This window comes from Arvicanthis niloticus, chromosome 2 (assembly GCF_011762505.2).
Source record: "Arvicanthis niloticus isolate mArvNil1 chromosome 2, mArvNil1.pat.X, whole genome shotgun sequence".
NCBI classification, from domain to species: domain Eukaryota; kingdom Metazoa; phylum Chordata; class Mammalia; order Rodentia; family Muridae; genus Arvicanthis; species Arvicanthis niloticus.
Window position 1 is genome coordinate 65142410 of NC_047659.1, and position 13245 is coordinate 65155654.

The 13245-nt window shown below is 37.2% G+C and overlaps 1 protein-coding gene across 7 annotated transcripts in view; it reads left to right on the plus strand.

Moving 5' to 3' along the window:
• Window positions 1–13245, plus strand: part of Ckap5 (cytoskeleton associated protein 5) — an 88551-nt gene that overhangs the window by 43337 nt on the left and 31969 nt on the right. For all 7 annotated transcript variants that reach the window (XM_034493950.2, XM_034493954.1, XM_034493951.2 and 4 more), the window contains 9 exons: window positions 131–223; window positions 2396–2581; window positions 2990–3084; window positions 5473–5530; window positions 5617–5742; window positions 7138–7277; window positions 7653–7827; window positions 9715–9828; window positions 11195–11323. In XM_034493950.2, the coding sequence (XP_034349841.1) occupies window positions 131–223; window positions 2396–2581; window positions 2990–3084; window positions 5473–5530; window positions 5617–5742; window positions 7138–7277; window positions 7653–7827; window positions 9715–9828; window positions 11195–11323 (1116 nt within the window). The remainder of the gene's footprint in view (window positions 1–130; window positions 224–2395; window positions 2582–2989; window positions 3085–5472; window positions 5531–5616; window positions 5743–7137; window positions 7278–7652; window positions 7828–9714; window positions 9829–11194; window positions 11324–13245) is intronic.

A 13245-nucleotide genomic window follows, 5' to 3' on the forward strand; every position in this document is an offset into this window, starting at 1 on the left:
ACTCTTTTAATTCTAGTTCCCTTCCATCGTCGGAAATAACTATGGACATGACTTTAAGAGCTACCTTCACTTGAAACTATTTTAACTTTTACTTTAACCCTTTAACTTTCTTGTCTTATTTTATTTATAGGCTGTTGAATTAATGGAGCGAACTGAAATGCCATGCCAGGCATTGGTGAAGATGCTAGCAAAAAAACCTGGGTGGAAAGAAACTAATTTTCAGGTATTTTTAAGTTGAACATTTAATATTTTTTATTTTTTTAAAAAATAAGTGTTGGGCTGGAGAGATGGGCTCAGTGGTTAAGAGCACTGACTGCTCTTCCAGAGGTCCTGAGTTCAATTCCCAGCAACCACATGGTAGCTCATCTGTAATGGGGATCTGATGCCCTCTTCTGGTGTGTCTGAAGACAGCTACAGTGTGCTCACATACATAAAATAGATAAATAAATCTTTAAAAAAATGAGTGTAGAGAGACATTCAGAAAATTGATACAGACCAGGCATAGTGGTGCATCCCTTTAATCCTAGCACTTGGTGGCAGAGGCAGGCTGATTTCTGTGTTTGGAGACCATCTTGGTCTACATAGTGAGCCAGGGATACATAGTGAGACCCTGTCTTGAAAAAAAATTGTGGAGGGAAAAAAAAAAAAAGAAAAGAAAAATGATAGAGGGGCTAGCAAGATGGACCAGTGGGTCAAAGGACTTGCCATTCCCTGATGACCTAGATTTGATCCTTGGAACCTTTGGTAGAAGAAGAGAACTGAATCGTAAAAGATGTCTGCCGACCTCCACACATGCACCATGACATGCATACATCTATACTTAGATACACCATAAAATAAAAAAAATTAAAGTGATGCAGGGTTTATCACTAGCTGTACATACAGTATATGTTTTATTTTGACATCTTGTAAGTCTACTCTTTGCTACTCTACACCCTCCTTTTTTTTCTATGTTCCATAGTTCCAACCCTTTCTTTTATCTCCTTGGTATTTTCACAAAAGCTGAATGAATATTATGAAAGTTTTTGTCCTTTATACCTCAACTCATGCTACCTTTTGTTGTCTGTCATGTTTAACACATATTTTTATACAGCCTCTAGATAGGTGAAGGAACACCTGATTTTAGCCAATATTCTTCTATATCAGAAGAATATATTATAACTTCACCTTAGCTATTATTTTTTGCCTATATAGGGTATAAAGGTATGTTAGAAGTAAGAGATTATCTCGTGTTTTTCCTAGGTATATACATAGCCTTCAATATTATGTTCATAGCCTTCTGGATTCTTGGGAATTTTTAGTTACGTTTTAAAGTTCCTTAAGAGCCAGCTATGGAGGTTTGCACCTGTAGGTCCTAGAACTCAGGAGGTTGAGACAGGAAGATGACCATGTGTCTTAGGGTTTTATTGCTGTGAAGAGACACTATTACCAGGACAACTCTTATAATGGAAAATATTTGGGGCTATCTTTAGTCCATTATCATTATGGACTAAATATGATATGGCGGGAAGGAGGACAACATGCAGACAGACATAGTGCTGGAAGAGCCAAGAGTTCTACATCTTGATCTGCAGGCAACACAAGGAGACTGTGTGGCACACTAAACACAGCTTTTGAGTATATGACATCACACCCCACCTCCACAGTGATGCACTTCCTCCAACAAAGCCACACCTCCTAATAATGCCACTCCTTATGGTCAAACATTCAAACACATGAGTCTATGGGGGCTATACCCATTCAAACCACCACACCATGAACTAGAGGCCAGCCTTGGTTATAGGATGAGACCTTGTCTTAAAATATTATTTTTGCAAGTTCTTTGTTATACGTATGTCTGTAGAAGTTGAAGGTTTGATGTAGGCAGCTATAATATTATAGTAATTTTGGTGGCTTTATGCAGTCAGTATGATCTACTCAGATGTATTAAGGATTATGTATATTGAGATCAATGCAAAAATTACAGATGAAAACATAAAAATCGAAATTTTGTCTGCCAACAGGATGGCTTAGCAGATAAAGATACTTATGACCTAGTCTCACAACCTTAAGATTAATCTTTGTGACCTACATGGTAAAAGGAGAACCAGCTCCTTCACACTTTCATCTGACCTGCATACTCCTCCTGTTTCATGAGTTCCCACATATATATACAAAATCAGTGAAATACATTTTAAAATATTTTTTTAGCTCATAAGCTAAACATTGAGTGGTACATGTTTTTCTTCTTGTATTCATTGTCAGTTAGCTTTTTTAATAGATAAAAATTATTTTGGTTCTTCAAAATTGTGATTTTTTTTTTTATCTAATTATCCTTATAGATACTACATCTTGAGGTTCTGTGTAAGTAACTGGATTGGCTCCTCATAATGTTCTGATGTTTATTCTTGTTCAGGTGATGCAGATGAAGCTTCACATTGTTGCTTTGATTGCCCAGAAGGGAAATTTTTCTAAAACATCTGCTCAGATTGTATTAGATGGTCTGGTAGACAAGATTGGAGATGTGAAATGTGGGAACAATGCAAAAGAAGCCATGACAGCAATAGCTGAAGCGTGCCAGCTGCCCTGGACGGCTGAGCAGGTTAGTTCCACAGCCGTGTCCCTGTGTTGTCCCAGGTTTCCCTAATTTTAACTTAGGCCTACCTATTACAGTTAATTCTTGAGTAAAGTTTTTTATGTTGTGGGGTTTTTGTATATGTATGTGTATGTCGTGGCTGACCTGCAACTTACTATGGCAAATAACATTAATTTTCTCTTAAGACATTGTAATTCAAAATGATCAGTCAATGAAAAGTTTCAAAGAAGAATGCTTTTAAAAATCTGTCACCTCATTTCTTTTTAGGATAAATTAAGTCTTTTGTTAATCCATGTACTTAATACTTAAAAACTCACATTTAATACATATGCCTTACAGTCATAATTTATTTCTATGAGAAATATAAGAAAAAGTGGAGATCTGATGCTATGTTTTCTGATGGTATTGTTTCAGGTGATGTCAATGGCCTTCTCACAAAAGAATCCCAAGAATCAGTCAGAAACTCTAAATTGGCTATCAAATGCAATAAAAGAATTTGGATTTTCTGAGTAAGTCTAAAAAAAAAGTGAAATATAATTAAATATTTTGCCAAGTCTCTGGTCTTGATTTGTTTTTACTATCTGTGCTTGATTCTGCAGAACTGAGGTTGGGTTGTCTAATTTACATAAGAGACACACTTTTGTTCTAGAAGGTCTGTGTTGACTTGTATTCTACATTTTGCCATCAAGTTTTTTTGTTTTTGTTTTTTTTTTTTAACATTTTTTTACACACACAGAGACACACACAGATGTATACATACACACATTTAAAAATTATTTACGGTGGAGCATGTGTGTTATCAGTCTTGTAGGGGTTCAGGTGGTAGGTACCTATACCTACTATGTCATTTAGCTGTCCTCTGTCCCCTGCCTTTCTGGAGGTTCTGAGGTTTGCACCCAAGATCTTTTTTTTTTCTCAAGTGTTTAGTGCCCGAAAGGGCTCTTCTTTGGATTAAATGCTATCAGAATTCCAACAATAAAATTTTTTAATCATTACACACTCTGCCAAATTGATTTTTGTATGAACATAGTTGTTATTTTTATATTACATTTAGGCCTACCAACTTGCAGAAATTTGTTCTTTCCTTCCTCCATGTGGCTACTGTGCATTGAATTCATGTCACCAACCTTGATGGCAAATACCTTTACCCTCTGAACCACCTCACTGTGCTCTCAGCTTTTTGGGCTTTGTTGTGTATATTCTCAGATTCCTGGAATTATTTAAGCCCTCCTGCTGCAGCTTCATGTACTGAAACTGTTAGTATATGCTATTTATCCAGGCCCTTTTTAGAGCACATTTCATGTTGTCTCTGCTTTTATAGATGAAGAAATTAAGGCTCAGAAAACTTAACATCATAGCAAGGAAAGTTCCAATACCAACGCTGGAATTCAGGCATTCTTGTTTTAGGAAAAGGGCATAGCTACTATATTGTATTTCTTTCTCTGTGCCTTGTTTATATGTGGGTTTTGTTTGCTTGCTTGTTCGTTTTTAATGCCACTTATGCTGGGGATAGTGGCATCTTTAATATCAGCTACACAAGTGACAGAAGCAGAGGCAGGCAGATCAGATCACTGTGAGTTCAAGACCAACCAGGGCTATTTAGTGAAACCATGTCTCACTAAATAAATACAGTGATTAGTATATGCTTTCAGAGTATAGCTGAAGTAAAATGTGATTGGAGAATGGTAAGAAATAAGACTGGAATAAAAATGAGAACAAGTCATATAAGGCCTCAACAGCTTGAATTGTTTGAGAAAACAGACGCTTTTTAAGTAGGGCTAGAACATAATTTTGCAGTACAACAGTTACATAGTATATGTGAGGTTCTGGGTTCATTTCCCAGAATTTTAAAAATTTGGTTCCAGAAAGCTTTGGCACAAGAGTATCTGACCAAAGTCAGTAAGACATAGGGAGAATAATTATTATGTTATTCAAATAAATGCTATCAGGAATTAGTTGTTTATGAGCCTGGTGATTGTAGTATACACCTTTAATACCAGCACTCAGGAGGCAGAGGCAGGCAGATCTCTGAATTCTAGACAGCCTAGTCTACAAATCAAGTTCCAGGACAGCCAAGGATACACAAAGAAACCCTGTCTTGGGAAAAAACAAAAACAGAAAACAAAAAGTAATAGATATGTGCATATAAATTATAAATGTGGAAGTGCTCTACTTTGCATATAGTCTGAAAGTAGAACTGTATAGGATAATGAATCAGAATGATTCTGAAGTCAAGGATGGCCTGAAGAACTGGGAAGATAAATGTGGGTCTGAAATGAGTTCCAGAAGACTGGAAGCCACAAGTTTGGGAGTTGGTGTATATATATATATATAGGACACACACACACAGACGTAGACATAGAAATATGACAAAGGCAGATGTATACAGGATGCTAGTACAACCTAGGTTAGCAGGTAAATCCTGGTGGCTTCAGTTCAGTCCTTTGAACCCACCAAAATGTAGAATGAAAAACTCCACAATTGTCCTCTGTCTTGGAGAGATGACTCAGCAGTTAAAGAACATCCAGTGTTCCTCTTTGGGTCCTCAAGTGAATTCAGTTCCTAGTTGGGTGGTTCACAACTATTGGTAATTCCAGTTCCAGGGGATCCAACAAAGTTGTTATTTGACCTCTCTTCAAGTGCCTTTTGTCTCCAATGCATGCACATCCACTAGCAATAAATCTTTTTTTTTTTTTTAAGTTTTAAGAGTAGATTTTGGAATTAAGCATAATATGATTAATCAGTGTATAGATAGTATTTAAATTCATTTAATGTTAAGGATAAGAGGATACCTGAGCACTGCTCCAGTGGGAGTCTATCCTAAAGTCTAATTTTATAAGCTCTTGAATGTTTTGAAGATTTCATTATCAATTAATTCTAAATGCTTTTTTTTCTAGGTTGAATGTCAAAGCTTTCATTAGCAACGTGAAGACTGCTCTTGCTGCAACAAATCCAGTGAGTATGCTTCAGCATGTGTAAGCATTGAAGCCACTTTGTGTTTCTGCCCCAGTTTGGAAAGTTGTTACTGTTTTCTCTGGCAGGCTGTGAGGACTTCTGCCATCACCCTCCTTGGCGTGATGTATCTATATGTTGGTCCTTCTTTGCGAATGATCTTTGAGGATGAGAAGCCTGCCCTCCTATCCCAGATAGATGCAGAATTTCAAAAGGTAAAGTTTCTAAAAATGATCCAATCTATGGGTGGTTTTGAGAATTTCACATCAGTTAAGACTAAATTTTTAACCAAGTTTAGTGGTATACATTCAAATGTAATTCCAGCACTCTGATCATGGAAGACCATGAGTCAGCCTAGGCTACAATTGAGATGAAGGTTAGCTTGGGCTTCAAAGTGAGATTCTCTAAAAAAAACTAACAACAAAAATAGCCTGAAGAGATAACTACGAGTTAAGTGCTTTTCCAGAAGACCCAAATTCATTTCTTAGCACCAGTCATGTGGGATGGTCTGCAACTACCCTAGCTCCAGGGAATCTAATGCCTTCTCATGTGCACATACCATACAGACATACACATATAATTAAAGGTAAATCTTTTTTTTTCTTAAAGGCAAAATGACTAAATTTTTAAACTCTTGGAATAAAGAACATACATGTTTTGTTTTCTGTACATAAAGTGTTCCTAGAAGAGTTCCTAAGAAATGTGAAATTGACTTTGTGAAGAACAAAACTGATTGTAGCTTAGAACAAAAAATCAATTTTCTTGTATTTTTTCATACATTTGTAATATCAGACAATATGAGTCTACTCTCTATTCAAAAAATTTACATTAAACTGAAAAAACAATTAAAAAAAATTGGGCAACCCTAGCTGGTCCTGAAATTGCCATATAGACTAGGCAGGCCTCAAGTTTGCAGCAGGCCTTCTGCCTCCTGCCTTTTGAATGCTGGGATTAGAGATGTATACTATCACATTTGACTGAAGTATAACTTTTGTTTTTTAATTATTATTTAAAAACAAAAAGGATAGGTCTTCTTGAATAGCTCTGACTGAATATGCTAAGTGTTCACAGCTTGCTTTCTTTTGTTTTGGAAATATAAGTCAAAAGACAACTTAGTGACTGAGAAGTCAACTTCTACTCATCTTCATAAAAAATAACTTGCCATTTTGTCTCAAAATTAGAATCTAGCTAGCAACTAAAGTATATATTACAATATTGTCTAAATATTTTATGAGTTAAGAATGAATTGCATGGGGCTGGAGAGATGGCTCAGTGGTTAAGAGCACTGACTGCTCTTCCAGAGGTCCTGAGTCAATTCCCAGCAGCCACATGGTGGCTCACAACCATCTGTAATCCACTCTTCTAGTGTGTGTCTGAAGACAGCTGCAGTGTGCTCATATAAATAAAAAATAAATAAATAAATCTTAAAAAAGAAAAAAGAATGAAATTCACTGGTTGAACACTTGCTAGCATGCATAAGGTCTTGGGCTCTATCCCAGGATAGCCAAAACAAATAAATGTTAATGAAAGAATGAGAACCTTTTACATAGGCACCTTTTCTAGACTCTGCTGTCATTCTTCAGCTTCATTAGTTTCACTCGTGTGTATAGATGCAGGGACAAAGCCCTCCTGCTCCAACCAGAGGAATTTCTAAGCATAGCACAAGTGGTACGGATGAAGGAGAAGACGGAGATGAGCCAGGTGACGGGGGCAATGATGTTGTTGATCTTTTGCCGAGGATTGAGATCAGGTAGGTTTCACCCTAAAAAATTATTTTATTCTTTATATTGTTTGGGTATTTGGGTTTAGGTGTTTGTTTGTTTGAGACAGGCTGCCTCTTCCTCTGAGTGTTGGGATTAAAGGCATGTGCCACTATGGCCAGCTTTTTGGTTTGGCTTACTTTTTTTTTTTTTTTTTTTTGAGACTAGGGTTTTACTATATAATATAGCCTGGCCTTGAACCCACTGTCTTCCTGCCTTAGCTTTCTGATTGCCAAGTAAGCAATTGTGCAGTAGTATATACTTAAAATCTTGACCTTTTATTAATTCAGTAAAGGGAATTTTGGTACCATTATCTTTTTTTCTTTTAGGAGTATAGAATTAGAATTATGCCTTCTATTTTTCAGTGACAAAATTACTTCAGAGTTGGTGTCTAAGATTGGTGACAAGAATTGGAAGATCAGGAAAGAAGGCCTAGATGAAGTGGCAGGTATTATCAATGAAGCAAAATTTATCCAACCAAATATAGGTGAACTTCCAGCTGCCTTGAAGGGTCGACTGAATGATTCAAACAAAATCTTGGTATGTGGACTATGCGCCTTTTCTCTTTCTTCCCTTTCCCTGCTGCTATAGAAGGTTCATTTTTGTTGTGGCTTTCACTAGCAAAAATTAGGGTTCATGTTATTTGTTTTCAACTACAGAAAGATTCCTTATGTTTCTTTTCGTTTTTTTTTCTTTTTTTCTTTTTTTTTTTCTTCAGAGCTGAGGACCGAACCCAGGGCCTTGCACTTGCTAGGCAAGCACTCTACCACTGAGCTAAATCTCCAACCCTTTTTTTTTTTTTATTTGTTTGTTTATTTTATGTATATGAGTACATTGTAGCTGTCTTCAGACACCAGTAGAAGGCATCGGATCTCATTACATGGTTGTGAGCCACCATGTAGTTGCTGGGAATTGAACTCAGGACCATTTGGAAGAGCAATCAGTGCTTTTAACCTCTGAGCCACCTCTCCAGCCTCTTTATGTTTCTTGTATGTGTCTCAAGATACAAGATTTATAAATGTCAGAGTTTTGGGGGAGGCTGGGAGAGTTCAAGACAGGGTTTCTCTGCATAGCATTGGTGGTCCTGGCACTTGCTCTGTAGACCAGGCTGGCCTCAAACTCACCGAGATCCACCTGTCTCAGCCTCCAAGGCACTAGATTAAAGGTGTGCTCCACCATGTATAACTTAAGAGTTTATTTATTTATTTATTTATTTATTTTTGGTTTTTTCGAGACAGGATTTCTCTGTGTAGCCCTGGCTGTCCTGGAACTCACTCTGTAGACAAGGCTGGCCTCGAACTCAGAAATCCACCTGCCTCTGCCTCCCAAGTGCTGGGATTAAAGACATGTGCCACCACTGCCCGGCAAGAGTTTATTTCTTTTTTTTTTTTTTTTTTTTTTTTTAAAATATTTATTTATTTTATGCATATGGGTACAGACATGCCAGAAGAGGGCATCAGACCCCATTACAGATTGTTGTGAGCCACCATGTGGTTGCTGGGAATTGAACTCAGGACCTCTGGAAGAGCAGTCAGTGCTCTTAACCACTGAGCCATCTCTCCAGCCCGAGTTTATTTCTTAAAGGGGTCCCATACTAAATATATTTTTATGGAACTATTTTTTATGTATATATGCCTGATTTCAATTGTCTTCATTATATTTGAAGATATAGATTCATTGTGTAGTGCAGGCTGGCCTTGAATTCACTAATGTCAACCAAGCTACTCTCAAATGCTAAGCAATTCTTTTATCATCATTCCCCATACTGGGATTATAGACATGCTCTGTTTTATTTTTAGTTTTTTTAAAAAGCGTACGTTTATTTGTTTGTATATATTTGAGAGGAAGAGGGTGAATATAGAAGTCAGAGAAGAGTTTGTTATGTCAGTTCTCTCCTCCTACCTCAGCAAGGTTCTGGGATTAAACTCAGATGTCAGCCTTGATCACAAGCACCTTTACCCACCATGCCATCTTGCTGGCCCTAATTTTTACATTTTAATTTTTTATTTTTATGTCAATATATTTTAAACTATCAAGAAAAATTCTAGTACTATAGTTTTTTAAAACATTTTTATTTTTTTGTCAAGCATGGTAGAGCATGCCTTTAGTCCCAACACTCAGGAGACAGAGGCAGGTGGAACTCTGAGTTCTAGGCCATCCTGGCCAGCCAGGGTTGCATAGTAAAACCCTATCTCAAAAAGAAGGAAAAGAATTTTGTACGTGTATATGTGTTTTGAGTACGAGTATGTGCATACAAGTGCAATGCCCAATATGAGGCTAAAAATTATTTATAATCTGGTGTTACAATACTATGATACTATCTTTTAAATAGTTTAGAAGTCCATAATATTGACCACATAGTAGCATTTGTAAAACTTGGAGCAAGTTTAATTATAGTTTCAACCTGTGTTGGATCTTTGTACTCAGGTACAGCAGACATTGAATATTCTTCAGCAACTGGCAGTGGCCATGGGTCCGAACATCAAGCAGCATGTAAAGAACCTCGGCATCCCTATCATTACTGTTCTTGGAGATAGCAAGGTAAATCTCTTTCCAACATCGTGTCATTCTGTACTAAGGCAGACACATTTTTGGGGTAGAGGATAATTCTGTTTTAGAGTCGCATAATTGCTTAAAATTTTATAAAGACAATACTGTTATCTTCCAGGCAGAATTGATATGATGACTAAATGTACCATTATTTAACTTGTGAACCTTAAATAGCTATGTACTCTATTTTTAGTATCTTTATGAAATGTCTTTCTTACAGAATTGTAATACATTTTTTTAAAAGATCTATTTATTTTATGTATATGAGCACACTATAGCTGTCTTCAAAAACATTGGAAGAGAGGGTATTGGATCCCATTACAAATGGTTGTGAGCTACCATATGGTTGCTGGGAATTAAACACAGGGCCTCTGGAAAAACAGTCAGTGCTCTTAACTGCTGAGCCATCTGTCCATCCTAAAATACTTTTTAATAATTGACATAGTTGATTAATTAGTTGAAACATTTTTATTAAGATACATTTTAATGTGCCTGTTTCATAAAATATACATTCAATAAATGATTGCTGTTTCCAATTAAAATATCATTAAGGTTTTGGGTTGTTTGTTTGTTTGTTTTGTTTTGTTTGAGAAGGGGTCTCTTATATAGCCCTGCCTGTCCTGTAACTCTATGTGTAGACTACACTTACCTCAGGAGATTCTCCTGCTTCTGTCTCCCAAGGCATTTGACACCACAACTGGCTTAAAGTTTTGATATAATGAATAAATACATCATTAGATACAAATTTTAGATATTGAAATGATATTCTTCATTCTTCCCAACCTGAACTACTACAACATGCTTTTCTAGTACTTCAGTTAGGTACTAATAATTTGATGATCTCAGAAGTCATTGAAGTATCATTGAAGCTACAAGTTTTTATTTAAATATTTGCCCTAGGCTAAGTATTTTAATGTTTCTTTACTTTTGTTATTGACTTAATTTGAGAAATTGAGTTTTTCAGTTCATAAATCTTTATATTCTGTGAATGCAAGTCAATATTTACACATATTGAAGTTGTTCTTAACAATTTGAGCCTCTAACATAGAATTCCATTCTTTAGCTCATAACATCATAAAAACTCCCATTGATTCAGAAAGCAAAATCTGTTTATTATTTTTTTATATTTTCCCAGATTATTGTTTTACCTCATTGAGTATAGTATAGTTTTTCCAATTTCATGTTTTATGTTTCCACCTTCTTTTGAAGTCTTTAGAAGTACCACAGCACCAGTTTCTATTTCAAAGAAGATGGTTTAAGTATGTCCATGGGACCTTAGCAAATGAAGCCTTTATTGTTCACACTCACCCCTCCCTCCAAACTGTGCTTGATATTTTTGCCAATTTTCTCAATTCAGAACAATGTTCGAGCTGCTGCCCTAGCAACTGTGAATGCTTGGGCAGAACAAACTGGCATGAAAGAATGGCTGGAGGGAGAAGATCTTTCTGAAGAACTTAAAAAGGAAAATCCCTTCCTGAGGCAAGAGGTTAGTACCATAAAGTACCATATGTTTATCCATCCCTTTTACTTCCTTAGGTGGCCTCTGTAATAACTATGTATGCATGGTTAAAACAAGCTTTGGATGAGAAGGGGGAGTGGTTGAGACAGCACCTCTCTATGTAGCCCTGGCTGTCCTTATACTCACTGTGTAGACCAGGTTGGCCTCGAACCTCAAGAGTTCTGTCTACCTCTGCCCTGCTGGGATTAAAGGTGTGTTCTACCATTCCCAGTTTAACAAACCTGGTGGGTTACTTCTATAATCCTGGTTCTTTGAAGGCTAAGGCAAGGAGAGTCAGCAGAGGTTTGAAGCCAACTTGTTCTATGTAATGAATTACAGACTAGCATGAGAAACTGTCTCCCCAAAAAAGAAAGAAAACTGAAACATAAATTTATAAAAATAAATAAAATGATACCAAATTCCTAGAGCTTTCTATTTTTGTATTTTGTTTTGTTTTTAATTCATTTTCCTTGTGAGTACATGAGCATATGGAGGCCAGCAATCACTCTCCCATCTTAACATTCCCCCCACCCCCCACGCAACCCCCCTTGTCCTGAAGGCTAGGATTGAGACCACAGAGAGATTTTTGTCTCTGTGCCCTGAATGCTAGGGTTAAAGAAATGCACCACAACTGGCCTACCATGTTGTTTTTTTAAGACAGGTCCTTACTGACTTGGTAGCTCACAGATTCAGCCAGACTAGCTATTCCAGGGGTCCTCCTGTCTGCCTCCAGCTCTGTGTTATAAATATGAACCACAGTGCATAACTTTTAGATGGCTGCTAGGGATCTAAACTCAGGTCTTAGTGTCTGTGTAATAAGCTCTTTACTGACTGACTAAGCCATCTCACCACCCTGCTTACTTTTGTTACTTTTTATTTTTTTCAGGAATGGAGTGCAGTAGGAGAGTTGAGATAGGGTCTCAAATAGTCCATTGTGGTTTCTAACTCAAATGAGTTCAAATGAGTTTCTAACTCAAATGAGGCCGAGGCTGGCCTTGAACTCATGATCGCCTGCTTTCACCTCTCAAATTCAATCCACTTCTTGTTTTATTAACAATAACACTTTTGGCTGGGAACAAAACTTAGTTGTTAGTGTCTGTCTAAACAAAGCCTAAGGTGGAACCCAGTACTTCATAAAACTGAGCATGGTAACTCATGCTTCTAAGCTTGGCATTTGAGAAATAGAAGTAGAAGGATCAGGAGTTGGAGGGCATCATTGACTTCACAGGAAATTTAAGGCTAGCCATGTATGTTTGCTTGCTTTTTAAAATGGGATTGTTATATATGTGTGTAATTATAACTTTTATTTGCCTGTATTAACTGTTATCCCTCATCTCTGAGACTTACTGCTTAGTCCAAGACTTACTGCTAAATAAGCTCACCCTTTCTTAGTTTTTTCTGAGTTCTGGTTGCCTGGTTCAGTTCAGCTGTTCTGATTCAAATTCCTCGACAAGCTGGCTGACTCAAACTGGCTTTTCTCTCTCTGCCTCTCCTGAATTGCCCTGCTTGGCCTCATACTAACTTTGGCAATATGTTCTAATCCTCTGGCTCCTTCTCATTTTCTGGCTCGTTCTGTCTTCACCTGTGTCTTGCTTCTCTCTCTATGACCTGTCTCACTATAACTGCCCTGGTAAAACTGCCTCCAAATTCTGTGAACTTAACTCCACTGCCTGACTCGCTGACTCACCTGAATACAGCTGAACAGAACTGACTAATAGGCAGACATCAGCATGCCTCTATCTCTTGAGTGCTGGGATTAAAGGCATGTACCCTAACTCCTGTACCTAAGCTTCTCTTTACCTGAAACTTGCTCTATACCAAAGCTGGCCTTGAACTCAGAGATCCCTTGCCTCTATCTCCTGGGATTCCTAGAAGGTCTTTGGATGTGATCTCTTGTGAGAGCAATCATG